At 59.1% G+C, this 25,222-nt stretch overlaps 1 protein-coding gene across 2 annotated transcripts; it reads left to right on the top strand.

The window, feature by feature from the left end:
* Positions 1–8,268: 8,268 nt before the first annotated feature.
* MYL3 (myosin light chain 3) lies at positions 8,269–13,720 on the top strand. Of its 2 annotated transcripts, none has more exons than XM_006928689.5 (7): positions 8,269–8,469; positions 10,718–10,745; positions 10,878–11,027; positions 11,821–11,994; positions 13,079–13,156; positions 13,275–13,317; positions 13,433–13,720. In XM_006928689.5, the coding sequence occupies exons 1-6, from the start codon at positions 8,338–8,340 to the stop codon at positions 13,301–13,303; spliced, it is 591 nt and encodes a 196-aa protein (XP_006928751.1). In that variant the 5' UTR covers positions 8,269–8,337; the 3' UTR covers positions 13,304–13,317; positions 13,433–13,720. The 2 variants fall into 2 exon arrangements, with proteins under 2 accessions (XP_006928751.1, XP_003982196.1); XM_003982147.6 differs by having other exon boundaries at positions 8,271–8,469; positions 13,502–13,720.
* Positions 13,721–25,222: the final 11,502 nt, after the last annotated feature.

The raw sequence follows: 25,222 nt of genomic DNA, 5'->3' as shown, positions 1-25,222 counted from the left end.
ATGCTGGGGACACTGCTTGCCTTTTGAGCTGACCCAAGACCCCGCCCCATCCTGCCAGTGTGTACCCAGAGGTCTCTGGAGGGAAGAGGCTCCAGGAGTCAGTGATGACACCAGGAGCAGATAACTAATCCCAGGACCAGCACCTCATCATCTGCTTTGGATGGGGCATGATGCTTTTGTGTCCCCTAACATCCCAACCATCTCCCCAAAATAGCTTTTCCATTAGCCCTGGCTCCAAACCTCATGAAGCCCCCTGGAGCAGAGGGGCTCAAGTCCCGCCACTGCAGAGAGCTGGGTGCCTGGCATTGCCCCTCTCCTTGTGCTCTGGCTGTGCACTTGGGCATCCCTGGGCTGGTCTGAGGGGTCACTCCACATTCCTGGGCATCTGTGAGTGTCTGAACCTGCTGTGTTCTCCCACCCTGGCCCTCAAGGCCAGCCTGATGAGGACTTGCCTGTCCCTCGGCCATTGCTCTTTCCCTTTGCCCTCACCCCTGCCTGCTCTGGGGTCCAGGTTCTGGGAAAGGAATGGGTCGGGAGACTTCCAGAGAGTCCTTTCCCACGAGAGCCGAGCTCTGACCCCCGTGCTTATCTGGCCTGGGTTTGCCAAGAATAACACAGATGCTAAGGCCTGAGAGCCCCAAACCTGGGGACGCTGACCTCCCCAGGCCCAGCTGCTGTGCTCTGGCCTCTATTTTCCCTCTGTGAACAGGGGTGGGAGTGGGGGCCAGGGAGGAGGCAGTGAAAAGGTCCCAAACACCTGGACGCACACACACACACACACACACACACACACACACACACACTCACACTCATGTGTGCTCACATGATCTCCCAGACCTCATCAGGCAGGCCTGCTGTGGTTCCCCGATTTCCCTGATCTCTCCTCCTTCTCGATGCTCCTAATTCCCACCCAGAACTCTTTCTGTTCCAGTGAGCTCAGAGGTGTGATGTGCTAGGTGTGCGTGTATGCGGAGGCACACGAGTGTGTGTGCATATGCGTGCGACAGGCATATGTGTGGACGCATGTGTGCGCGCAGGCATGTACACGTGTATAAACATTTGTGCAAATGCATCTATACTGTGTGAGGATTTATGTTTACAGGTGTGCACATGGGAGTGTGGTTGCTCTTGGTGCAAGCCCCCGTGGACGGGGTGTGTGTGCGTGTGTGCGCATACACGCTTCCGTGTGATTCCTGTTGGCCCTGGCGTTGGTGGAAAGGGACCAGGTGGTGTGGGGAGTGTCTAGGGCCCAGTGAGTATTTCCAGACAGGGACTCACAGCAAGAGCAGGTTAGCCTGACTATGGTATTTCTGAGTGTGTGTGTGTGTGTGTGTATGTGTGTGTGAGTGTGAGTGTGTTGTGTTTTAGACAGGGTAGGTGGGGCAGATATATAAATATCTGCAGAGGCAGGTACCGGAATTGACCCTAACTATTCCTGGCTGGGGGCTTGGGCCATTTTTATGCAGTTCCACACCCTGGGCCACAGAGGGTGTTTGTGTGGCCACTGGAGGCACAAGGACACAGCTGGTGCTGGGTGGAGTGTGTGGGTCTGGTGGGGCCACCACAACTAGGTGGCGTGTGCAAGGGGACGGGGAGGGAGGCCCTCCCGGTCACCATTGCCTCTTCTGCCATCACCACCATCACCCCCTAGTCACCCTCCTGCCGTCACCTCCGCCACTGCCATCGCTGAACCCTGCGCTGCCTACATTCCCGCCACCACCCCCGCTGTCACGGCCGCCCGTGGCCGCTCTCTCTTCCCGCACCCTGGTCTGGGGCCCCTTTCCTGTCCACTCTGGGCTGCTCGCGGGTGAGGCCGAACCTGCCGTATCCCGGCTCCCAGCTGAGGGCCCGGTGCGCGCGCACCTCGTCTGGTGGCCCTGGGAAGCTGCTCCCACCCTGGGTTCTCTCTTTGTCTCTGGCTTGCCTCACAACCCTCCCTGCCCTGTCTCTGAATCCGTCCCCATCTCTGTCTCAGTCCCCGTGTCACGTCTCTGCTGCGGTCGGTGGGGGTCCCCGCCTCCAGTTTCCCCCCATGCCTGCATGGGCACGGATGGGGGGAGCCCGTTCCCCCTCCCAGCCAGCAGGGACTGTTTGCCTGAGACAGTCGGTCCATCCAGTCAAACAACCGCCCAATTCAGACTCCTCGTCTGACTGACGGGTTTTTTTTTTTTCCCCTGCTAAATTTACTCTCATTTTTGACTGAATTGGCCATTCAACAGAGGTTGTGTCCACATGCCCCCACCCTGCCCCGTGCCAGCAGATGAACAGGCTCACAGAGGGACGCCCCCAGACACGCTCATACACGCGTGTGGTCACGGCCTCTCGCGACACGCGTGAGCACACGAGATGGCACACATCTGCACGCACGCGTTCACACCTCCTGCCACGGTGACAGTGTCTGTCCACCCTCAGACCTGTTCTGGGGGAGCCTTGGGGAAATGGGCCTGGGCAAAGCCCCCACCCCGCAGCCCGGGGCAGCCACGACCCCTGTCCTCCGAGGCCAGCCTCCGTGCTGGGCTCCTTCCATCCTCAGCCTGTCTAGGTGGGGCCTCTGGTCATCTGGGGCCGCCGCCGAGCCCCTGCAAGCCTCAGTACCAGTTCCCAGACCCCGATCCTAAAAGGGGACTCTTTTTTTTTCTTCCAAGGACAATAAATATTTGCTCTTTGGGAAACTGCTGGTGGGAGGGTACAGGGTTTGGCCCGGCGGCGGGAATGTCCAGGGCAGTTCAGGGAGGCCGCAGGCCATGCCGGCGAGGGACTGGGCGGCACCTGGCCTCGTTCCTTCGGACCCCTGCCTCGGGCCTTGCTTTCTCCATTCCTTGGCTCGGCTCAGGGGTACCCCTCCTCCCGTCCCTTCCGTCTGAGACCCCTCTAGCCCCAAACTCACCCCCGGAGAGCCTTCCCACTCCCATTCACCCTTGTCAGCCCCTACCCCTTTCCCACACACTCAGGATGCCCGGCCCCAACTTGCAGTCTGACTCTTTGGACTAAATAAGGGGTTCGGTATTCTCGGACCCGTTTCCAATCTACCTCCTCGGACCAGTTGCGGAGGGCAAGACCGATGCCCCCCAGGCCAGGCCTCTGAGAGCAGAGCACGCCCCTCACACCGGGCCCCTAAAGTCAGGGCTCTGCCCTCCTTCTGTAACGGACCAAGCCTGGCCAACAGTCCCCCAGTCTGTCCTCCCACGAGGCGCTGGTCCCTGGAGGCTCCTGCCTGCCCACCCCTCCCTCATGCTCAATTGGGCTCCCAAATATAGCGGCCGTGGCCACAGCCGGCCAGGACACCACAGCCCCAAGCGTCAGTCCTGGGCAGGGATCAGAGGGGCAGGAGCTGATTATAGGTCCCTGGGCCAAACCCAGGGCTTGCCTGCCAGCCCGCTGGGTCCTGCCACCCCCACCCCAGAACCACAAGGTTGGAGCATCTGGTCCCCGTCAGCACAGTGGGCAGAGGGAGGGGCCTGAGGGTTGTGTTTGGCCTGCCGAGGACAGAGTTGTCTGTGTGTGGTGTGGGGGTGGTGAGGATGGACTGGGACTCTGGGGCAGTGACTGTCACCTCGCCCCACCATGGCCATTGTACAGATGGGGAAACTGAGGCCCAGAGAAGCCAGGACCAGCCTGGGTCACAAGAGCGTACAGTCTCCTGCTTCCCCCTTGGCCACTCCTTCCCGTCTTTCAAGGCCTGGGGCTATGCTCCGGGAAGCAGGCCACATCCTGTTGGTGGCATAGCAGCCCTGCTGGGAAGTCCTCTTTGGAGTCAGACTTTCACCCAAGGCTCCAGGGCCATGGAATGGTGCAGAAATTCCTGTCCTCCTGGTCCTCGTGTCTGCCTCGTGCCACCTCTGGCCAGAGTTGCTGGGCAGCTGCTGCCCCTCTTGGGGGGGGGGGCTCAGTGCCCCCATCTGTGCAGCTGGGCAGGGACCGGGGGCCCTGCGTGGGGTCTGTGCTTATGGGCACCCAACACGTGGTGGTGGGTTCACGTCTATGTGGATACACACGGGTGCCCTGGTGGGTGAGCTGCTGCCTGTGGGCTTGCCCACGCCTGGACGGGGTCCCCAGGACCTGCTGCACAGCAACATTTGACCTACTTCTAAGGCTCTGGGTCTGGCCCAGGCCGCGTTCTCGACTCCTCCGGGAAGTGTGGGCCTGCGTCCCAGCCCAGAGGCCTCAGGCCAGGAGGGGCGGGCTGGGGCGGGCCAGGACGGCCTGTGGAGCCTGCGGCCAGGGGGACAAGAGCCCGACCCTCCTTCCCTGCCTCTGGCTCCTGAGCCCAAAGGACAGCCAGGCCTTGTCCATTCCTCCCTCCCGTCACCCTCCACCACCCTCTCCACGTGGCCACCATATTCTGAGCTCCCCGAATTGGCTCTGACAGGATGAGGGACATTCCTCATGCCCCTCTGAACATTACAGGAAGGTCTGCCAAGCACTCACCCCTGCTGTTTGCCAAGCGTTTACCCTCCCCCCTTCCCCGCCCTTGTCTACACAGAGATGTCGGCAGTGCCACTCTGGGGAGCCAGCAAACCCCTGTCCTGGGTCCTGGGTCCTGGGTCCTGGGTCCGGGGTCTGGGTTGACAGTCCTGGGTCCTGGGTCTTGAGTCCTGGGTCTGGACTCTGGGTTGAGAGTCCTGCTCCTTGGCCTGGGGTCGTGGGTCTGGAGTCTGGATTGAGGGTCTGGGTTTGGCATGCTGGGTTTTAAAGTCTGGGTCTCCGGAGTGGGGTCAGGTCCTGGGCTCTGGGTTCCAGGTTCTAGTTTTGGGGTTCAGATCCTGAGATTTGAAACCGGAGTCGGGGCTTGGGGTTCCAGGTTCCAGTTCTGGATTCTGGGTTCTGGTTCGGGATCCTGGGTCCTGGGGGTTGGCTGGTTTCTATCCCTTTTACGCCCCCTGCTGGCTGGTCTTCATGGTCAAGTCACTGCCTATAGCATGGGGTCACAGTGTTTCTTGAGGCTAGTGACAGGAGTCCCAGCCAGTGGGTGGGAGTGGCAGACGGCGCAGGCCTGGGCTGAGGTGGCCGAAGCTGCTGACTGTACTCCTGTCCTGAGGTGCCCCTTGCAGCGACCCAGGCTCCTACCAGTCTTCCAGCCAATCCCCCCTCCTCAATCTCCCCTGACACCACCCCATGGGTGGAGTTTAGCAATAGATCCCAGTCCCCGTGTGAGAAATGGGTAAAACTGAGATGTTTTGGGACATCTGCTCATCCGACATTTATTGAGTGCCTACTGTGTACCAGGCTCTGTCGTAGACTCTGGGAATATACAGATGTGAAAGAACAAAATTTCCTCCGTGCCAGCTGACCCTCATGGGATGGGGGGGAGGGTGGGAATCCACATAAGAGACAAAACAACAAAGAAACAGGCTCGTTGTAGGGTGCACCGCGATGGGGAGTCTGAGTGAGAGACAAGGCAGAAGGAGCAGGTCCAGGGTAGTCTGAGAAGGCTTCGCAGAGGAGGTGACATATCACTGAGATCAGGGGATGACAAGGAGCAAGCCATAGCCAGGGTCCCAGACGAGGGGAGGAAACAGCTTATGCAAAAGGTATGCGGGCTGGAAATAGCCGAGAAGGAGGCCAGTGTGGCCAGAGGTCTTCTGCCTCTATCCATGGGCCCCTCAGAAGTTAAGGCCCATATCTTCCCCAGCATTCCCCTTGGCTAGAGAGAGAGGAGGGCAAGGTAGTTGCCCCCAGAAGGCTCTGGACTGTAGTACCTGTGAGTCTGCATCAGACCGGTCACCACTCAGACACCGGGGCTGGGGGCACCGGAGGGGTAAGAGCCAGGCTCTCCAGACCCCACAGGCCCTGCCAGGATCTTGCCTGCAGGCTGTCCTTCCTAAGGGACACAGAGCTCAGGCTGGGACCTGGGAGAGAGATTGGAGAGCCAAACCTTAGAGTGGCCCTCCTTACTGCTCACCTGCCTGCCCACCAGCCCACCCCCTGCCTTGCTTCTGGCCTCAACAGCCTGTCCTGCTGGCAATGGAGGAGGCTGATCCCTGCAGAGCCCCTGCTGGGGGCTGGGCATTAGCTTGAGGTTGAGAGAGGTCCCGCAGGGTGAGCCCTGGGGATGCTGTGGCTCCCAGGAACCAGAGCTCAGCAGTCAAAGACCTGGCCCCTGCCTCCGTCTAAGCCTTCGGGAGGCAGTGGAAGGTGGCTCTGTGCACAATGTCCCCACTGCAGGACCGCACCTGCCCTGTGCATGAGGGAAGGGGACAGAGGCCCCCCTCCCCCCCGACGTTCTCCCAAGCAGAAGACGTGGTGCAGTGTGGCTCCGGCTGGCTGCATCAGCCTGTCCCACCCCGTAGCATGGACCTGGCAGCTGCCGGTCAGGAGCCCTATGTCACTCACCTACCCCTGTTCAAGCTGGTGTCGAGTGGTTTCTGAGAGATGGCAGTCATGTGTGGACGAAAGGAACGAGATCAGAAGTCTGGGTGACCCTGAGTGTGTCCTCTGCCCTGGGTCTTGGTTTCACCCATCATGAGTGAAAGGGGACTGGGTAGTGTCTCACTGGTTGTCCCTGTGGGTGGCTGGAGTCCCCGTGGGACATCCAGAGTCAGTTGTCTTGAGGGCCATCAGGCCTGGGCAGTGGGGCCGCCCAAGAGCCTCTCTCTCTGTGTGTCCTCCCCTGGCTGTCTTCTCTTGTGGTATTTCTGGCTTGTCTCTGTGGACCCTCCCCCCACCCCTTTTTTTCTCAATACTTTTGCCAAACATCTGGAAGGAAAGTGAAAAACTTGCCCCCCCCCCCAGCACCGGATGTTGTCAGATTTCCAGATGTGGGGTGTTCTGTCCTCCAGATGAGGGGAGGCATTTCCTGTGTTCCAGCTGGGGGGGGGGGGGACCCGGCCCCGTCTGTCCCACTGCTCTCCCCCTCTTGGTGAGGACGAGTGACAGGATCAGAGCGACCTGGGCTCAGCAGGTAGACGGTGGGGGGACCCCAGGGGGAGGCCCCTGTGAATCCTTCCCCCCCTCCAGGCTCCAGCCCCAGCCCCTCTCCACACCCAGGAATCCCCCCTGGGGTCTGGATGGGTGAGGCATTGCCTCTGAAGTTTCTATCAAAGGCTCCAGGCACTTAAAAATAACAAGGAGCACCTCCTTCCCACCCCCGGCACAGAGGGAGGGAGCCCAATGTGCTCACAAGATGTCCCCACTCTCACAGTTCTGGGCCCGGAGGGGCCTCATGCCAGCTCAGCCTTCCCACCACCCCGCTTTCCCAAGTGGTGGCCTGGCCAGGCTGCCCTCTGTCACTGCCCTCTGATGAGACCTGGGCATGGGGTGGGTGCCGGGGCGGGGGGGGGGGGGTTGCAAATCTCGCTTGGCTCCCTGAGGTCCCTCAGAGGCATGCATAAAGTGGTCCACAGGCAGAGGGCGGTGGGGGGAGAGGCGATGGGAAGTGAGGTGAAACAGGAGCTGGCGAGGGGCCAGCCGGGTGCCAAGGAAGGAGGCAGTGGGGGCCGCTGGGCTGCTGAACTGTGCTCGAGGGAGCAGCACATTCCGTTGCCACTTGGGGCCTTCCCGGAGCCCCCCCCCCCCGCCCCGCCCGGGGCCGCAGCTGCCTGCGAGCCTTGAGCAGACACACACAGATACTTATAAACACCCAGACACAAACACACGGAAGTGACACTCACAGACACGCTCACAGAGATACACACAGACATGTGCGTACGTATAAACACCCCGACAGACCCACAGAGCCAACACGGAGATGGGCATGAGCCGTTCCCCACGAGACACAGAGGCGCACACGAGGACCTCCCCCGCCAAACATGAAGACACCTGGACAACACACACAGATACACGCCTCCCACCGTAGACAGACAGACATACACAAACAGCCACACGCGCGCGCGCACGCACACACACACACACGGGAATTCGGTGCACAGATGGGAAATTTAACTCAAGAGGCGCTCTTAGGTCACAGCCCTTCTGCTCCCGACACAACATGCTCCGGTCCAGCCTTCGGGTCCTGTTCAGTGTATTGACTTGCCAAGGGGCATCAGGGCTGCTGTGCCTATGGGTGCGTGTGCATTTGAGGGTGAGTGGTGTGTGTTGAGCAGTGGCTTCGGTCCTCTCCTCCCCCTCCCTCTCCCCAACAGGTGATTGGGAGGAAGGGAGGGCCCTCCCTCTTCCCCACCCATTCCTGAGCCCGAACAATGCCCTCCCCAGGCCCCGAAATAGCCCCTGAGCTTAGCCAATGTCCTTTTATGGCCCTGTCCCTATTGTGCACTGTGGGGGTGGGGGGGACTGGGGTCAGGAGGTGTCCGGACAGGATAAAGGCCAGGCCTGGGAGCCTCACCTACCCTGCTCTCTGCTTGCCATCTCTCCACATCCCTCTCTGTGCTGACAGCTCCCATGGCCCCCAAAAAGCCAGACCCCAAGAAGGACGATGCCAAAGCAGCCAAGGCGGCTCCCGCGCCAGCGCCCGCACCTGCACCCGAGCCCGAGCGCCCCAAGGAAGTGGAGTTTGATGCCTCCAAAATCAAGGTGGGTGTGGGAGCTGGGTTTCAGCAGGAAGGACGGGGCAGGTCAGTGGATCCCAGAGTGGACCTACTCAGTGGCAGGCCAGACTCTAGAAAGTGAGCACTGAGCGGACCCTGGAAGCCTCCACGCAGAGGTCAGACCGGCCCTGGGGGCTTTCAGGCATCCGGAGGGCTGCAGCAGGAGGGACGGTTGTCAGACATCAGGCAGGACTCCCCCAGTGCCGCTGAAGGGCAAGTCTTTTGGTGGCTCTGGAAACTGTCTCTTGCCCTCGTCCCTGGACCTCATCCTTGGGGAATCCCGGAGCTGCCTGGACCCAACCCCTGTGGCCAAGTAGGGATCTTCCTTGTCTAGCAGTGGGGTCTCACGTCCACGCCAAGTCCCCCAGGGTGGCCTGGGGGGAGAGGATGAGGAGGTGAGGCCCCTGCCCAGGCTGGGTCACACTCACCCCTACCAGAGTGGCCGAGCCCCAGACTTAGTCAAGCCTCAGCTTTTAGGTAGGGAAGTTGAGGCACAGGCTGAGTAGATCATGTAGGAAATTGGTCTTGGAGCCGTGACCAGTGGAACCAGAGATTCTTTCTCAGAGTCTAAACTTGGAGGGAGAGCCATGACTCCCACCTGTGGTATTTGCATAGTGGCACATCCCCCGTGTCCCGCCTGTCCCCTGTTCGTGGCTGGCCACCGGTCACTGCCACCCTGCCCTGTGGAGCTCCCCCAGCCCTACACAGCTCCTGCCTGTCCAGCCAGACCTGTGGCCCAACTGCACAGAACCGTCTCCTGTTTGTGAGCCCTTCCCGGGGCGCCTACCTTGTCCCTCAAGACCCGGGTTCAAATCCCAACATTGTTCCCTCCTGTTCACTGCTCTGGGGCTCGGTTTCCCCAGATGTGAAATGGGGTAATAAACCTTCCTTGCAGGCTACCAGGAACTGTTCACAGAAAGTGCTCTTTGGAGTTGGCTTCCTGAGCCCCAGCCTCCCCCTGTGTCCAAACTCGTGTCCCACAGGTCCCCTGCTGGGGTCCGACCACTCCAGGCCCAAGGTGGCGTTGTCCAGTCTCCCCGGATCTGCGGTGGGCACAGACTCCCCTCCGAGAGGAGGGTGTAGGGAGCCCCTCGGGCCGGCCAGTGAAGGGCAGGAGGCTTTGCCAGGAGGCCAGGCAGCCTAATGCCAGCAGGCTTCCTGGTGCTGAGAGAGCTCGCAGGGGGCGGGGAGCAACAACTTGTTCTTCCCAGCACTGGGTGGGGACACGCACGACAAGGTGGCAGGGTTCCTCTGCGCTGATGTGTGCCGTGGAGGTGGAGGTCGGTGGGGCTCCCAGGGAGCAGCAGTGGAAGAGGTGCCAGTCACGCCCCCTCCCCCAAGCTCCTTTCCCTCCTGCGACCTTGACCTTGGGGCGAGTGACTGCCGTGATAAAAATAGACCTGGTATCGGGTGAGGAGGGGGAAACCAGGTCCCAGGAGGCCTCCTGACCTCAGGTGGCTCTGATGTGGCCTCAGCAAACACTCACCCACACCCCCCTGGCCCCATGCTCTGCTTCGGTGGGGGTGGCCTCCGGCTTATGGAAGGGGTGGGTAAGACCCCATTGTAGAGCGGGGCCATGTGAGTGACAGTGCCTAGCCTTGAGGGCCCTGTGCGGGACAGGTGCATGTAAACACTTGCAGATGCACACACGTGTGTGAATGCACACACGTGCATCTCTCTCACACACACGCGTGCATTCCTGTGGATATGCTCTCATTCTGACAGAAACGATCTGGCCTGGACCTTCCCCCTTCCCCCTCCTGTCACCCTCCACAAGGAGATGAGGCCTCCCGTCTCTCTCCTGTGGATGGTCCTGCCCGTTGGGCCCCCAGGCCTGCCGGGGGTGGGGGCAAAGCCAGTCTGATCAAATCTTGTGGCTTCAGACACCTCTGTCCAGGACCAGGGGTGACAGGTAAGGCCTAGGCTGAGCTGGGGACTCAGGGCACCGGGCCAGCCTTCTCACCTCTTCCCCAGATGCGGCCCCCCGCCCCCTCCCCCCACCGCCATCAGGGTCTGAGCACATGCAGACTGAAGGCCCTCGTTCTAACAGGTCAGGAGGGGGAAGGAGGCAGGAAGGTACCAGGGTCGATGGCAGGAGGTTGTGGGTGCTGGAACGGGGACAAGTCGGGTAGCCAAGAGGCTGAGGCCTGGGTTGTGCCCCTGGAAGTGCCTGGGAGGAGGCCTGGTCCCACCCTCTGAGCCAGGCACTCAGAATCTTTGGGGTCTCCTTTCAGATCGAGTTTACACCGGAGCAGATTGAAGGTGAGTGAGGGTCTTGAGCCCGAGGGCGGCAGGGTGGGGCCCAGGGTCCCCAGCCTGAGAGTCCTGCCAATGCAGCGTGAGTGGGGTGGGCTGACTATGAGCGTGTCCCCAGTTCACGCCCTCTCCTGGCAGAGTTCAAGGAAGCCTTCATGCTGTTCGACCGCACACCCAAGTGTGAGATGAAGATCACATACGGGCAGTGCGGGGATGTCCTGCGGGCGCTGGGCCAGAATCCTACGCAGGCCGAGGTGCTCCGCGTCCTGGGGAGACCGAAGCAAGAAGGTTGGTATGCGTGAGTGCCAGGCCCCGGGGAGGCCGCTGGGGGGGCGCTGTCTGTGGTGGGACGACGTGGGACCCTCCCTGCTCTGCGCTCTCCTGACATCTTCCCATTGTCTGGATGAGGACACTGAGCTGGTCTCAGGCGATGCCGACGGGGCAACAAGGAGTGAGTTTGCTGGGCCATCTGTCCCCACGCTGATTCGCCAGATAGGAAACTGACAGTGCAAATGAGCTGCAGCGGCTGGTGTGAGGGCGGCCGGGGGGGGGGTGGGGGGCACCCAGCCTTGGCCACCCTCTGCTCAGTGGCCCTTCCTTGTCTCCTCCACGTCTCTCTGGGGCTCCGGGCCCCAGATTCCCTCACCGTTTTTGCCAGAGAGGTTTGCCTACTTTGCCCCCAGGAAGAGTGAGACTGAAGCCCTCTCCCCAGGTTCAAAAGTCCCAGGGAAGGTCTCTGATTGGCCCCTGGCCAATCTGCTGGCCAATCACAGGTTGTGGGGAGGGTGGGGTCTATTAGAAAATGACACCATCTAGGAGGGTTTCCCCAAAGGAGAGCAGAGGCGCTAGACAGAGCACTGCAGCCAACCGTCCTTGTGGACAGCAAAGGATTATGTAAACAATGCATTTCTCCGTTGACTGTGAAGTGCCTCATGATGGTGAAGTGCTTTGTGAATGGCTAACGGGTGTAGAGAGTGCTTTGGGACTGTGTGAGGGCCACAGCCCTTCACCATAAGGCACAACGGAAGGGTGTGGCCATCCCGCCCCTCAGAGCGTGGGACCAAGGACCATCTCTCCACAGAGCTTAACACCAAGATGATGGACTTTGACACCTTCCTGCCCATGCTCCAGCACATTGCCAAGAACAAGGACACAGGCACCTATGAGGACTTTGTGGAGGGGCTGCGGGTCTTCGACAAAGAGGGCAATGGCACTGTCATGGGTGCCGAGCTCCGCCACGTGCTGGCCACTCTAGGTGAGGGCCGTGTCCTCCTCACCCCCACTCCTCCCTCGCGGGGCATCCTGGGAGAAACCACTCGTCACCAGGCGAGCCTGTGTCTCATGTCTGAAATGGAGAGAGTGACAGTCAAGAAGCCTCTATGGCAGGCAGCAGCAATGTGGGGAATTTAGAGACTTAGGTAGGGAGGAAGAGAATGTGTTGGTGCAGCTCACAGAACCCCAGGGGGGTGAGGACAGCTCTGGGGACAGGGTAGGGCAGTGTGGCGTATCCAGCAGGATCAACTCAGTCCCGGTGTTCGTTGTCTTGAGGTCACATTCCAGGGACACGGCAACTAAGTGGCCCAGTAGGTTAGGCGCCTGCCTCTTGGACATCCAGACCCCCGTCATCTGGCTGGCAGGGCACCCCCTTCTCAAAGAAGCTTTTTGTACAGCAAATGTTTATTGAGCACCTACTATGTCTGCTCAAAGCAGCTCTTCCCCGTACCAAGCGTTGACTGAACTCCTACTGCGTGCTTAGCCCTGTGCTGGTCTCTGGGTTGTGTGTGTGGCTGGGGGTAGGAGGTCGCCCCCCACTGCAGTGAGGGAACCCACACAGCACACAAAACCCAGAGGCAGGAGCGTGGCAGACTTGTCTGGAGAACAGAGATGTTGTCTCTTGGTCTCCTCCACCATCACCCCTCAAGGCCCTCAGCTTCACCCCACGGGCCCTTCCTCGAGCCTCAAGAGGCCGCCCTGGGGAGCTGCTTCTGGGGACATGGTGGGGCTGGCCTCCTCGTGATGGGAGGACCCCCAGCAGCCCGTCGAAAAAAGAGGACAGTGCGTGCTGGTGACTTGAACGCCAAGCTGGCTTTTTAAGGACAGAGCCCAGGCTTGGAGGGGGCACCAGGCCTGCACCCCAGGTTCCACCGTTTTTGACTTGTCACTGATTCCCCTGGACTCAGAAATGGGGGTGATGGCCGAGGCCTTGTGAGCCGGGATGGCCGTGCCAAAGTGAGGTGCGGGAGCACTAGGGAGGCAGACCCACCACCCAGAGGGGCTCAGGGGGTCCCCGCACCCTTCGCACCTTCCGGGGGTGCTGACTCAGCCTCCCGCCCCGCCAGGTGAGAGGCTGACGGAAGACGAGGTGGAGAAATTGATGGCGGGGCAGGAAGACTCCAATGGCTGCATCAACTACGAAGGTGCTGCTCAGCAGGCCAGGAGCCGGTGGGGGGTCAGGGGTGGGGACCGGGACCCTAGGCTCCCGCCCTTGGCTACCCAGTGCTTGAGCCCTGCCACTCACTCTCCCCTTCCTTCCAGCATTCGTGAAGCACATCATGGCCAGCTGAGCCTCCCATCGCAGGTGAGACCCCCCACTTCTTTCCAAACCAGCTGCGGCCTCTGCTGACAGCAGAGATGGCCTCACGCGCTGTCATCTGGATCCCTTATCGCCACCTCCCCATCCCCACCAACTCCAGTTCTCAGTTGGCATCCTGCTGCCTCGCTCCGCCCTGTCCTCTGTAACCGGTGACCGCCTTTGCTCTCAGGGAGCCCAGGGAGGCCATGCTGGGGACCGCTCATCCCCCACTCTCAGCGCTGACACCAGTGGCCTGGAGTTGTGGGGAGCAAGGGAGGGCATCGAGGCTCCTACACCAGCTCCCTCCGCACTGCCCTGCAGATCTCCGTGTGCCTGTCATCTCCCTCTATGAGCTGTGCCTCTCTGTCTTCACCCCAGGGGCCTCATGAATAAACGGCTTCTGTCCTTCCTTTCTTCCTCATTCATTCCTTTCTTCCTTCCCTCTCTCCCTCCTTCCTTCTTTCCCCTCTGTGGCCCTTTGGTTGACTTCTGTAATATGTATGAGCCCCACATGGTTAGCCCTGGACAAAATGAGGGCAGTCATGCTGAGATCCTGCCTCCTTTCTCCCCTTCAAACTATCCTGTCCGGTGTGCCCAAATCCTCTGCGCCTGCGTCCAGGGACACGGGTAGGAGTAGGGCTGAGCTGGAAGAGGCCCGGGTGCCCCCCCACCCCTTGCTCTTGTCCTCTCCTCCTCCCCCTCTCCCCTCTGGAGGTGGGAGCTGTGCTGTAGCCCCCAACACAGGGATGCCACTGGGGTGTCTGCACTGTCTCCTCCCACCACCAGTAATCGGGGACTCACGGGGCATGGGCCCAGGGCCGCCCATGTCGCAGGTGGGGAAACTGAGGCCCAGAGCAGTCACACTGAGTCACATTGGGAATGAATGGCAGGGCAGGAGCTGACTTTGTTTCCAGGCTAACAGAATGGAAGGGGCCTTAGACCCCTGCCTGACTCAGATGGGGAAACTGAGGCACTCTGCCTGTGTTATGGCTGTAGGCCAGAGGAAGAGGCCTTACTGGGGCAGTATCTGGGGTCCCTGGTGGGTTCCCCAGCCCTGGGCTTCTCAGCAGCAGATAAGTGTACAGTCCCTGAAATGACAGCGGGAGGTACATACACAGCCTGCAAACCCCGTCCTGTTGCCCACACCCTGCTTGGGGCCAGGGCTCCTCCCCTCCCCTTGGAGTTCAGTGGGGAGTGTGAGGGGAGACTTCCTGGAGGAGGTGATCCACATGGTTTTGATCGGGAGGAAAAGCAATGCCCTGCAGAGAGGCTGGGGGCCCTAGAGACCGGGGGTGTGGGGGAGATCAGGGGCTCAGAGTGAGGAGTGGGCCACAGAGGGTAGGAAACAGCCCGCAGGCCAGGAGGACCCAGGAGGTCAGGGCAGCTCCATCAGGGTGCATTTGCATGGCCTCCTGTGCATGTGAGTGCGTCAGCATGTGAGGTGAGCCTGTGGCTGTGTGAGTCGCTGCGTGAGGGTGTGGTGTGGTGGGGGTCCTGTCTGCAAGTGCGCTGGGGTTGTCAGTGTAAGCGCGTGTGGGGAGTGCGCCCGCAGCACGTGTGAGACAGTATGTATGAGGGGGTGAGTGTGCAGGAGCCTCACTCATCTTCCTTCCATTTGCTCAGAGTTTATTGAGCACCGACTGTTTGCCAGGCTCTCGCTTAGGCCCCGGGAACACCGTTGTGGAGAAAGTGTCAAAACCTCTGCCCCGTGGAGCTCGCAAAGTCACCAACCATAAAGTGTGTCAACACGTGATAAAGGCTGAGGAGGGACCCAAAGTGGGGAAGAGGCTTTGCGGTGCGTGTGTGTGTGTGTGTGTGTGTGCACGTGCGTGCGCATGTGTAAGAGCTAGGAGGGAGTTGACATGTTAAATAATGAGGCCGGTGATGATCAGAGAAGGTAATAGTTGGACAACGACTTAAAAAAAAGAGGAGATAATACCCAGAATATATAAAGGATCTCTACGACTCAACAGCAACATAATTAATAACCTGCCTCAGCGATGGGCAAGACTTGGGGCGCCCGGGTGGCTCAGTCGGTTGAGCGTCTGACTCTTGATTTCGGCTCAGGTCGTGATCCCAGCGTCTTGGGATGGGGCCCCAAGGGTTCTCTCTCTCCCTCTGCCCTTCTTTCCCGCACGGGCACTCTTTCTCTCTAAAATTAAAAAACAAAACAAAACAGGGCAAGACTTGAATAGACATTCCTCCAAAGAAGGGCTACAAATGGCCAATTAGCATGTGAACGGATGTTCAACATCCCTAGTTGGGGAAATGCAAATCCAGACCACTACGGGATACCACCTCACGCCCATTAGGATGACGATTACCCACGAACACAACAAGCGTTGGCGAGAATGTGGAGAGACTGGGACCCGTGGGTGCTGTCGGTGGGAATGTAAAATGGTGCAGCGGCTGTGGAAGACGCCACGGAGGGTCATCGCAAAATTAAAAACACGTTGCCATATGATTCCAGCAATTCCATTTCTTTTTTTTTTTTTAATTTTTTTTTTCAACGTTTATTTATTTTTGGGACAGAGAGAGACAGAGCATGAACGGGGGAGGGGCAGAGAGAGAGGGAGACACAGAATCGGAAACAGGCTCCAGGCTCTGAGCCATCAGCCCAGAGCCTGACGCGGGGCTCGAACTCACGGACCGTGAGATCGTGACCTGGCTGAAGTCGGACGCTTAACCGACTGCGCCACCTGGGCGCCCCCCAGCAATTCCATTTCTAAGTACATGCCCGAAAGAATTGAAAGCAGGGACAAAGAGGTACTCGCACGTCAATGTTCATAGAGCCATTATTCACCATAGGCCCAAGGTGGAAACAGCCAAGCGCCCACGGACGGACGGATGGATGTGTATACACACAATGGACTGTTATTCGGCCCCGAAAAAGGAAGGACAATCTGGCACTTGTTACAACATGGATGAAATTTGAGGATGTTCTGCTGAGTGAAATAGGCCAGGTATGGACAAATGTTGTGTGATTCCACTTGAATGAGGTACCTTGAGTCCTCAAATTCATAGAGACAGAAAGAATGCAGTTGCAGGGGGAGGGGAGAATGAGAGTTGTTAAAGAAGAGAAAAAAAAAAAAAACAAGAAAGGAGAGATGGAATGTCTCAGCTGAGACAGGGGCCTGCATGCAAGTGGTCTCCCTGGGAGGTGACCCCAGGGAGCATGGGAGAGCAGCTGGAAGGAAAGGAAGTCTCTGTGGGGCACATGGGAGCAGAGAGCGCTGCAGACAGTAGGGGCTCAGCCCCACTGGGGGCCTCCAGAAGATGGCTGGCTGTCCTACTGAGGGGATAAGGGAATCAGGCTATGCAGCTACTCCTGTCCTCACTGGTTGAGGCAGGGCCTCCTAGGCAGGCTGGAACATCCGCGTGGGGCACGTCGGCATTTGCCCCGGGCAGCATCGAGGGAAGACATTCCCGCAGAGGGCACAAGGACGCTGAGCGGGAGCAGGCAGTGCCATGGGGGAGGTGGTGGGACCCGAGTCAGAGAGGTGACAGAGGGCCTGTGGCCACGGGATGGGCTTTGGTGGGTGCTCCGGGGAGATGTTTTATCAGCATCACTCTGGCTGCCACGTGGAGAATAGCCTGGGGGACACTAGCAGAAGCAGAGTGATAAGGTAGGAGGGTCCAGGAGAGGAAAACAGACGAGAGGCAGCAGCTTGGCCCGGTGGAGATGAGAGGCAGTCAGACTGCAGATCACTTTGAAACCAGTCTCAACAACATCTTGGGCAGGTTTTGAGGCTTTCCGGTTCCTTTCCTTGTCTCAACGCAGTCCGCCCCAGCCCCAGATCGTGTCTGGGGCGGCAGGAGAGGGACTGGGGCCTGCTCGTTTATGGCGGGGCGTCTGGCTGGCTGGTGGGGCAGCGTGCGGTGGCCTCTGTTAGTGGGGGTGCCTCCCGAGTACGTGTGACCTTGCTGGACTCTGGCTAGCCTCCCAGGACAAATGGTGGCTGAGGACCCTCACAGAAAAGCAGGGCCTCCCGCTGGTTACAATCAGGGCAGGGAGCCACGTGACTGACCGATACCCTTCTGGGCAGCCCCCACTTCCTGCCTGCCCCAGCCACCTCATTCCCGGACGCCAAGCCGGGGAACTGCTGAGCTCTCTTTCAGAAGTCTCCAGGGGCCGCATGGGACTGGGACATCCCAGCTTTTTCTTTCTGGGGATGCTCACCCTGGGCCGGAGTCCTGCAGGCAGGGATCACACCTGTCATCTCCAGGCAAGAAGCGACCCTGCCTCCAAGTTCACGTCTCTCCTGGATCCCAGGGGATACGTTGCTCTCTCGAGAATGCCTGCCCCTTCCAGAATGGTCCTGCGGGGCTCCCAGCCTGCCTTAGTTCCTGGGAGCTACCACCCCCCTCGGCTTGGTCTGGCAGTGGAAGGGAGCGTCTCACGTGTTCCCCTAAGACACTCTGCAGCCCGAACCCACCGGTCTTCCTGTGTGGATGAGGGGGCAGGCTGGAGGTGGCTGGCGGGGTACAGCAGGGGCTGTTGTGTCTGATAAGCTCTGGCTGGGGTGGTTTGGTCCCACTCGTTGGGACTCCCCTCGGAACATGTCTCTATCCCAGTCATGGTCATGTTGCCCCTCTGGGCCTTTTTTTGCCTCTTGTATATGGCTGTGCTGACCACGTGTGGGCTCCGGCCACCAGCTGTAGGTACAAGCGTCGCAGTGGATGGGTGGAGGGTTCCAGGGGAGCCACTCAGCTGCAGGGGTGAGAGTTTTCCTCACTCAGCATCCCCTCTCCCCCCCGCCTCGGCTGGGTGGAATGTGTATCTCTGTGTGTCCCCGTGTGTCTGTGCATGCGTGTGCCCACAAGCGGGCCTGTGTGTTTGTGTCTGTGCCTGTGAGTGCATGAGTTGCCCGTATGCATACCTGTATATGTGTGTGCTGCTCGTCTGTGCATATGGGCACGTGTGTGTTCCCCCGCGTGTGCATGTCTGTGTGTGTCTGCACGCATGTTAAAGTGCGTATGTGCTAGGGGGCTCTGCCGAGTCAGTGCTGGGCCGGGGGGGACAGCACTGCCAGCCGGGTTGTGGCCTTCCCACAGTTGCACACTGTCCCAGCTGTCCCCTCAAGCAGGGTGGTCTAGCCTGTGGCCCTGTGGCCGGTGGCAAGGGATGGGAGGGGACAAAGGGTTTGCCCCCTTATTGGCCTGGTCCCCTCCACGTCTCAAGTGCCTGGTCACGTGCCCTGTAAGGTGGGGTCTGATCTGGGGTCTCTCTATGTCTCACTTACCCCATCTGGTCTGAAGCCTGATCTCTGAGGTTGTTCTTTAAAAAAAATTTTTTTTAATGTTTATTTATTATTTTGAAAGAGAGAGAGAGAGAGACAGCGTGTGAGCAGGGGAGGAGCAGAGAGAGGGGGAGACACAGAATCCGAAGGAACTCTGAGCTGTCAGCACAGAGCCCAATGCAGGGCTTGAACCCACAGACAGTGAGATCATGGCCTGAGCTGAAGTCGGATGCTTAACTGAGTCACCCAGGTGCCCCCTCTGAGGTCTTTCTAAGGTGGCAGAAATATTCCCCTCTGGTTTCGGTCCTGGTCCAGGCTGATCCAGAGAGTCAGTGGGGCAGCCAGGGAAAACCGGGGGCCAGGGGCAGAGTTCAGCCTCAGGACCCTAGAACCAACTGTCCCTCCTCTGCTCTGACGTCCCTGCATGGCTGCTTCCGGCTCCTGGTAGCCTGCTACGCCCTGCGTCCTCTCTCCAAACACCATCCTCAGGGATCGTGAGGTCACCACGGGGACATGGGTCAGATAGCACTAAGTGAGGGGCTGAGAAGGTCAGAATCTCAGGCTGAGGTAGAATGAAGTCGGGCAGGGTCTTGAAGACATCAAATATTACGAGAAGGAAAATCTCACGAGAAGGAAAGAAATCAGGCTGCAGGCATGAGAAAGGGGACACTAGGGCTCAAAGCACTCAGCGGCAGAGGGGCCGACAGAAAGCTGATGAAGATGTTAAGAGAAATCAGAGGCGGAGTCAAAGGGTCCAAGCCACAGAGTGTATGAAATCAGAGGCAGGGTGGGGGGGAGGATGTGGGGGAGATAGGAGGAGAGGCCAAAGAAATCAGGCGGTGGCGGGTGTGACAGGCAGCCCTCATTGCTGTGAAAGTATGTGCTTGGGGACACCAGGCGGGAGGCTCTGCTGTCCGTCCTGAAGCTGTGGGTGGTGGGGAGTGCTGAGGGGAGGGGGTGCAGAGGAGCCTGTGGGTGCCGGCCTAGCCACACCCCAGGACTGCCGGCCCGGTCGCCTCAGAGAACAGCAGGAAAACCCCAGACCTTGAACCCGGTGACCCCGGCACAGAAGAGGCTCCCTGGGGTTCTCCCAGGTCCCTTCCACCCAGCCCCAGGCCCGCCCTCACCCAAGTTTGGGGGTTATTTGTTCCCGCTTTCCCAAAGCCGCACAATCCTGGTTTGCCCAAACACTGACAGAGCACAGCTGGAATGTGGGGAGTGTGTGAGTGTGTGTACATGAGGCTCCCTGGGGCCGACCGCCCAACATGCCCCCTCCGGTCTCAGCAGCCAGGGCCCAGGGCCCCTCCGACAGGGGAGGTCCTAGAAGGTCAGGGCTGGGAGGGGGCCCCTGCCAGCCCCCTCTTCCCCTGCCTAGCTGAGGACTCCTGGGATTCCACAGTTTTCTTCCAATCTGTGTTCCCTTCTCTGGCCTATAGGTCTGGGTACCTCACCCACCTATCCGGGGAGGTCTTGGTGGGAATGAGCACGCCAGAGCCTTTCTAGAGGATTGGGGGTGGAATGTCGGAAGACTCTGGAACTCCAGAGATGGGAAGACAGTGGTCCTTGGGAAGTCTTAGGTCTTGGCCAACTTTCTGATTTTTATACTTCCAGCTGAATATGATGAGCTCCCCTTTTCCCCCACCAGTCCCATACCCTGGGTCTGGAGGCCTCGATCTTCCCTCCCCTCAGCATCTCTTCTACCTCACTTCATTCGTCTTCTGGTCTTTTCCCCTCCCTTCCTTCCATGGTAAGCCTAGAAGCCACTTAAAGGTGCTCCAGAATGGCAGCCCCAGCTCTGGAGCTAACTGGGAGAGGTAGTGAGCACCTTGCCCCAAGGAGTGTGCAAGCACAGGGAAACCCATTCTAGTCAGGAAGGCTGCTAAAGGGGTTCTTGTGCTGGTAGAGTTTGGAAGCATTGGGGTGTCCCCAAGCCCCAGGGCCCAGCTTGTGACAATATCCAAGAACGTTTTCATGAGAAAAAAGTAAGGCCCATGTTGGTGGCCCATGGCCTTTCCATGAAGCTCAATTTATCCATCTTTAAGGCCTGCTTGTCTTTCTTCCAAGATCTCCTGTGGCCTCCTTTTTTTTTTTGTCTTGAGAATATCCTTTTGTTTACCAAACAATGCTGACGGTAGCTGGTGGCTGTTGTTTTCATGTCTTTAGTTGGCAAAATAAGACCTTACAAGTCAATTTTTAGGTTTTGAGAAAATCTCACAGAGAAAAATCTGCAATCGACATCTCCCCCAACCCCTGGAAAGAAACCCTTGAATGAGGCCTAGCCTTTCTAGGTCTAAGGCTCATTGTAATCCATCCATCCATCCATCCATCCATTCATTCACTCATTCACTCATCCACCTGTCCTGTCATCATCAGATGCCTGTGCTCCCTCTGTGATGGCTAACAGAGGCCTGGCCCTGCCAGCTGGAACAGAGGCTGGAACAGAGCAGGGAGTGGAGACTTGGCAGGGGCAGTGCAGATGAGCCCTTAAGACAAACGGGCACTGACGGGGCCGGGGCTGGGGGAGGGGGCACACAGGGTTGGGGGGGGGGGACGCTTCCATTCCCTTCATTGCAGACTCTGGGACCCTGTGATTCGGAGTGTCCCCAAACCTTTGGATGCCTATACCTGTTCCCACCTGCAGCTGGGAGTGGGAAGCCAGTGGCCACAGCCCCTTGTCTCTAGCTGCAGCACAGGGGCGGGATGGTAGCTGCAGAGACAGGACGGCACATGTTCAATGGTTTCCAACTCGGGGAAGAGAAACAGTGCTCAGGGCTGAGGGACAGATGAGGGGGGAAGCTGAGCACATCCCAGGAGCTTCAGGGGTTCCCTCTGCACGGCCTGATCTGAGTAAAGGGGCCCAGGGCTGGGAGCCCCCAGGAGGGAGATACACCCAGATCCACAGCCGCATGTTAAGCCAGCTCCGGACTAACTGATAGCTTCTCCGTCTCTCAGGAGCTCAGGCTCTGTGCAGTCCATGCCCCAGAGGGTGCCTTCCTTGTAGTAAGGGGGTCCCTGGGGTAGGTCTGAAGAGTAGAGCTGGGGGTGTGGGCAGGCCCTGGGCCCCTAGGCTTGGGTGGAAGGCGCGAACCCTCCAGGGCCATATCACAGAGTGACTCTGACCCTCTGAAGAATCAGGATCCGGTCATCAAGCCCCACACGTAGGGTGGACATGCCTGGCTCTCAGGTCAGCAGCGGCGAGATGGTATCAGGGGTGGCCTCCAGGGGCGCCTGGGGGGCTCAGTTGGTTGAGCATCTGACTTCGGCTCAGGTCATGATCCCGCGGTTTGTGGGTTTGAGCCCCGCATCGGGCTCTCTGTCATCATTGAGGAGCCTGCTTCAGATCCCCTGTCTCCTTCTCTCCATGCTCTCTCTCTCTCTCTCAAAAATAAATAAACATTAAAACGGAAAAAAGAGTGGCTTCCGCACTCAGTCCTCAGCACCCCCGGGGTTGCCTGCCCCGCCTAGGCTCCTGCCTCAGTTTCCCCCGAGGTCACAGTCCCTCTCTTAGGTGGAGGCCCTGAAGCCTGCAGGCTCGGGGACCAGGGCCTGGGTCAGACCGCATTTAACTCATCAGGACACAACCATCACCTGCTTGTGCTCACAGCTCTCCCCCAGGTGCCAGGACACTGTGGTGAGGTGACAAGGAAAATGCCTTTGCCAGATCCTGCTCTGGTCTTGGCCCCGCTCCCAAGTGTCCTGTCCTTACAGCTCGGCCTATGCTTCCAGACCCGTCTGGCCATCCCGGAGTGAGCGAGGAGGGACCTCTAATTCCATTCATCTGGAATGGGTGCCTTCCCTGCCGGCCTTGGGTTCCGACCTCAAAGTTGGGCAGGAAGGGGCCTCAGACACCTGGGCCAACCTCTTTTCTTCCAGGGCGAGTCTGATGAGCTGCTGTTTGCTTGAACACCCCCAGCAACAGGAAACTCACCCCCTGTTGAGGCGTTTCTGCTGAGTGGGCAGCTTCCTGATGTGGGGCAACAGTTTGTCCAGGGCCTCCCTAGTTCTCCAAAACTGGGTCCTTAGAACTGTTGCTCCCCGGCCTGGCCTCTAGGTGACTCTCTAGGCTGACCCCAGCCCTGCCGTCCTCTGGGCTGATCCCTTGGATCCAGGATGGGCCTTGCCCTCTGTAAGGTTGCTGACCCAGCCAGAGCTCGGTTTGTTAATGCCCTGAGCAGGGCGGGGCCCCTGAGGGCTGTTCTAGCACCTGCTCCAGGCAGGAGACGCCAGGGCCGGCTCTGCATTGTAGAGGGGGCCTCTGAGGTCACCAGTGTGGAAGGTAGCCCAGAGAGGGTGAATAGAGACAGGGAAGACAGTGTTACAAGAGGGTGACAGGGCAGCGGGGATCCAAGCTTGGGGGGAGGTAAGTTCAGGTGCAGACTGTGGGGGGAGGTCCCTGCACGTTGTCCTGGAGCTCTAGCTCCGAGCCTCAGTCTCTCTCCTGTGCTGGGCTGGAGGTGTGGAAGCCTCTGCCGTTCTGAGCCCTGGAGAGGCCCCTTCTGGACTCTGAGCTTCGGGCTGGGGGCGGTGGGGGGCGGCGGGAGGCGACAGCTGCTTTGAAATGTGGAGAATAATAAAGCGAGGAATGTCTGAGCTCAGGGGAAAAAAATAACCCCCACCCGCTGGGCCTCCCACCCTGCCTGGCGTAATGAATTAAGTACAGGGAGGCACGTTTCATGTGGGGGCGCAGACTGGGGGAGGCTAGAGGGCCCCTAATGAGAAACAGGGTCCTGGTGGGGCCCCCGGGATCTGGAGCCAGGGGCCACCTGACCCGAGCCTTGGCGGTGGGTGCCCTTATTCCCCAAAACCTTCCTCTCAATCTCCCTTTGTCTGCATGTGAGAGGGGGTGGGGGCACCGTCCCATCCCGGTGCTGACCTCTGACCCTGGGCTGCACTCCAGTATTGGCTCTAAAAGTCAGAAAAGGGAGAAAGTGTAGCTGACTTGGAGGGAACATCTCTTTCTTCATTCTCACTCTTCCTGAACAGAGCACTGATTGGGTGCATCCTGAATCCAGGATGAGGGGGCCCACGCTGCCCCCTGCTGGATCCCACCAAACCTGCAGCAGCCACCTCTGACCAGCAAGCCCCAGGGCCCTGATTCCAGGCCACCTCCTGACTTCTAATCTCCACAGTCCCTCCCCTTCCTCCACCAATCCCTCTGCCCAAAGCAGCCTTCCACCCCTATATCCCTGGCCCCAGCTCACCTCCCCCTACCTATCTCCTTGGGACTTGGACATCAGTGCCTCCCAGTCCAGCACTACCCTTTCAGTCCACCAGTCTGGGGAATCCGGCTTTTTCACAGGTCACCTTCCCCCACCTCTACTCTCTCCCTCCCCAGTAAACTTAATATTCCCCCAACAAAGCCCGCACTCTCACGTCTCCACTCATGCTGTCCCCTCTTTCTTATCTGGTGGACCCCGCTCCATCTACCTGCAAAATGGCCTTCTAAAAGACCACCCCTTCCCAGGGGGCCCAGGGAACAGTAGGTACGTGAGCAACTTAACCATCAGCAATAGGGTGAATTCTCAACAAAGGAGCCGGAGAGGGGTGGAGGCAGGTAGGGGTGTTCTTGGAGCTTCCCAAAGAGCCTGGCCTCCCAGCTTCTGCTGGCTTGGGGCAAAGCTCCCACTTTATTTTTAAGAAGTCTGGCCCAGGACTTGGAGCTCCTTGAAATATTCTCCCCCATGTCCCTTCCCTCCCCCCACCCACTTTAATTAAAACCATTGTTTGCAAGCACATGTTAATTAAAAAGCAAACATGTTTTCCTAAGTAATTTGGAAGCTCTGGTTATACAAACCAGAGTCATTCCAGTTGAAAACAACAACAACAACAACAAAAAACACCCTCACCCAGCTTGCCCCAGTGTCTTGAGAGCTGAGCCTGTGTCCTGGGAGCTGAGGACCCCTTTGGCTACAGTAGATGCCTGTCCCTTTAGAGTTTACACTCTGTGTGGAGGCGTAGCCAGGCCAGGGCATCCTTTCGTCTCACGTGGAGGCCCGGAGGTGACTCAGAGGCCTGGAGCTCTTGGCCAACCCTTTGCAAACGTGTACTTTGGGCCCCAGGGGCAACAGCTGGTGAGGAAGGGGGACAGACTCCTGTGCCCCATCTTGCAGGCAGGGTCCTTGTCTCAGAGCCACTGCCCAGCTGTGGGGTGAAGGGAAGAGGATGGGAGCATAACAGTGCTGCAAGCCCCGCGAGGAAGGCTGGTGGGTGCTGGGTGGCCAGGGCTACCCCCCTAAGGTCTCTAGCACAGCTGGGGCTACAGATACCCAAAGCTGGCACAGCTGATCCTTTAGGTGAGGGTCAAAGGCCGGGACCAGCCTGATGGGTCAGGGGAGCCCTGGATGCTCAGAGACATCTCCTCTAGCCCCAGCTCCCCACTCTGTGTCTGGGGATGGCCACAGTGCCATGTTCCCCACCCTGGCTCCTGGCCCTGGGGGTGCTGGGGCCTTGGAGGCCCTTCAGACCCTGTGCAGTAACCCCAGGGCCCATTGCAGGGTTCAGTGACCTCCAGCCTCTCCTGCTCCCCCCTCCCCCCGGCTGGCAGGGATGAGCGCATTTCCCCAAGGGACCTCTCTAGGCTGCTAACTACCTTGCAACCTGCCTGTGGGTTCTCCCACTTGGGAGCCCTGCTAACAGGAAGGAGTTTCTTATACGAAGGTCTCCTCGTGTGG

Source organism: Felis catus, chromosome A2 (assembly GCF_018350175.1).
Source record: "Felis catus isolate Fca126 chromosome A2, F.catus_Fca126_mat1.0, whole genome shotgun sequence".
Classification (NCBI taxonomy): domain Eukaryota; kingdom Metazoa; phylum Chordata; class Mammalia; order Carnivora; family Felidae; genus Felis; species Felis catus.
This window is presented reverse-complemented; position numbering and strand designations above follow the sequence as displayed.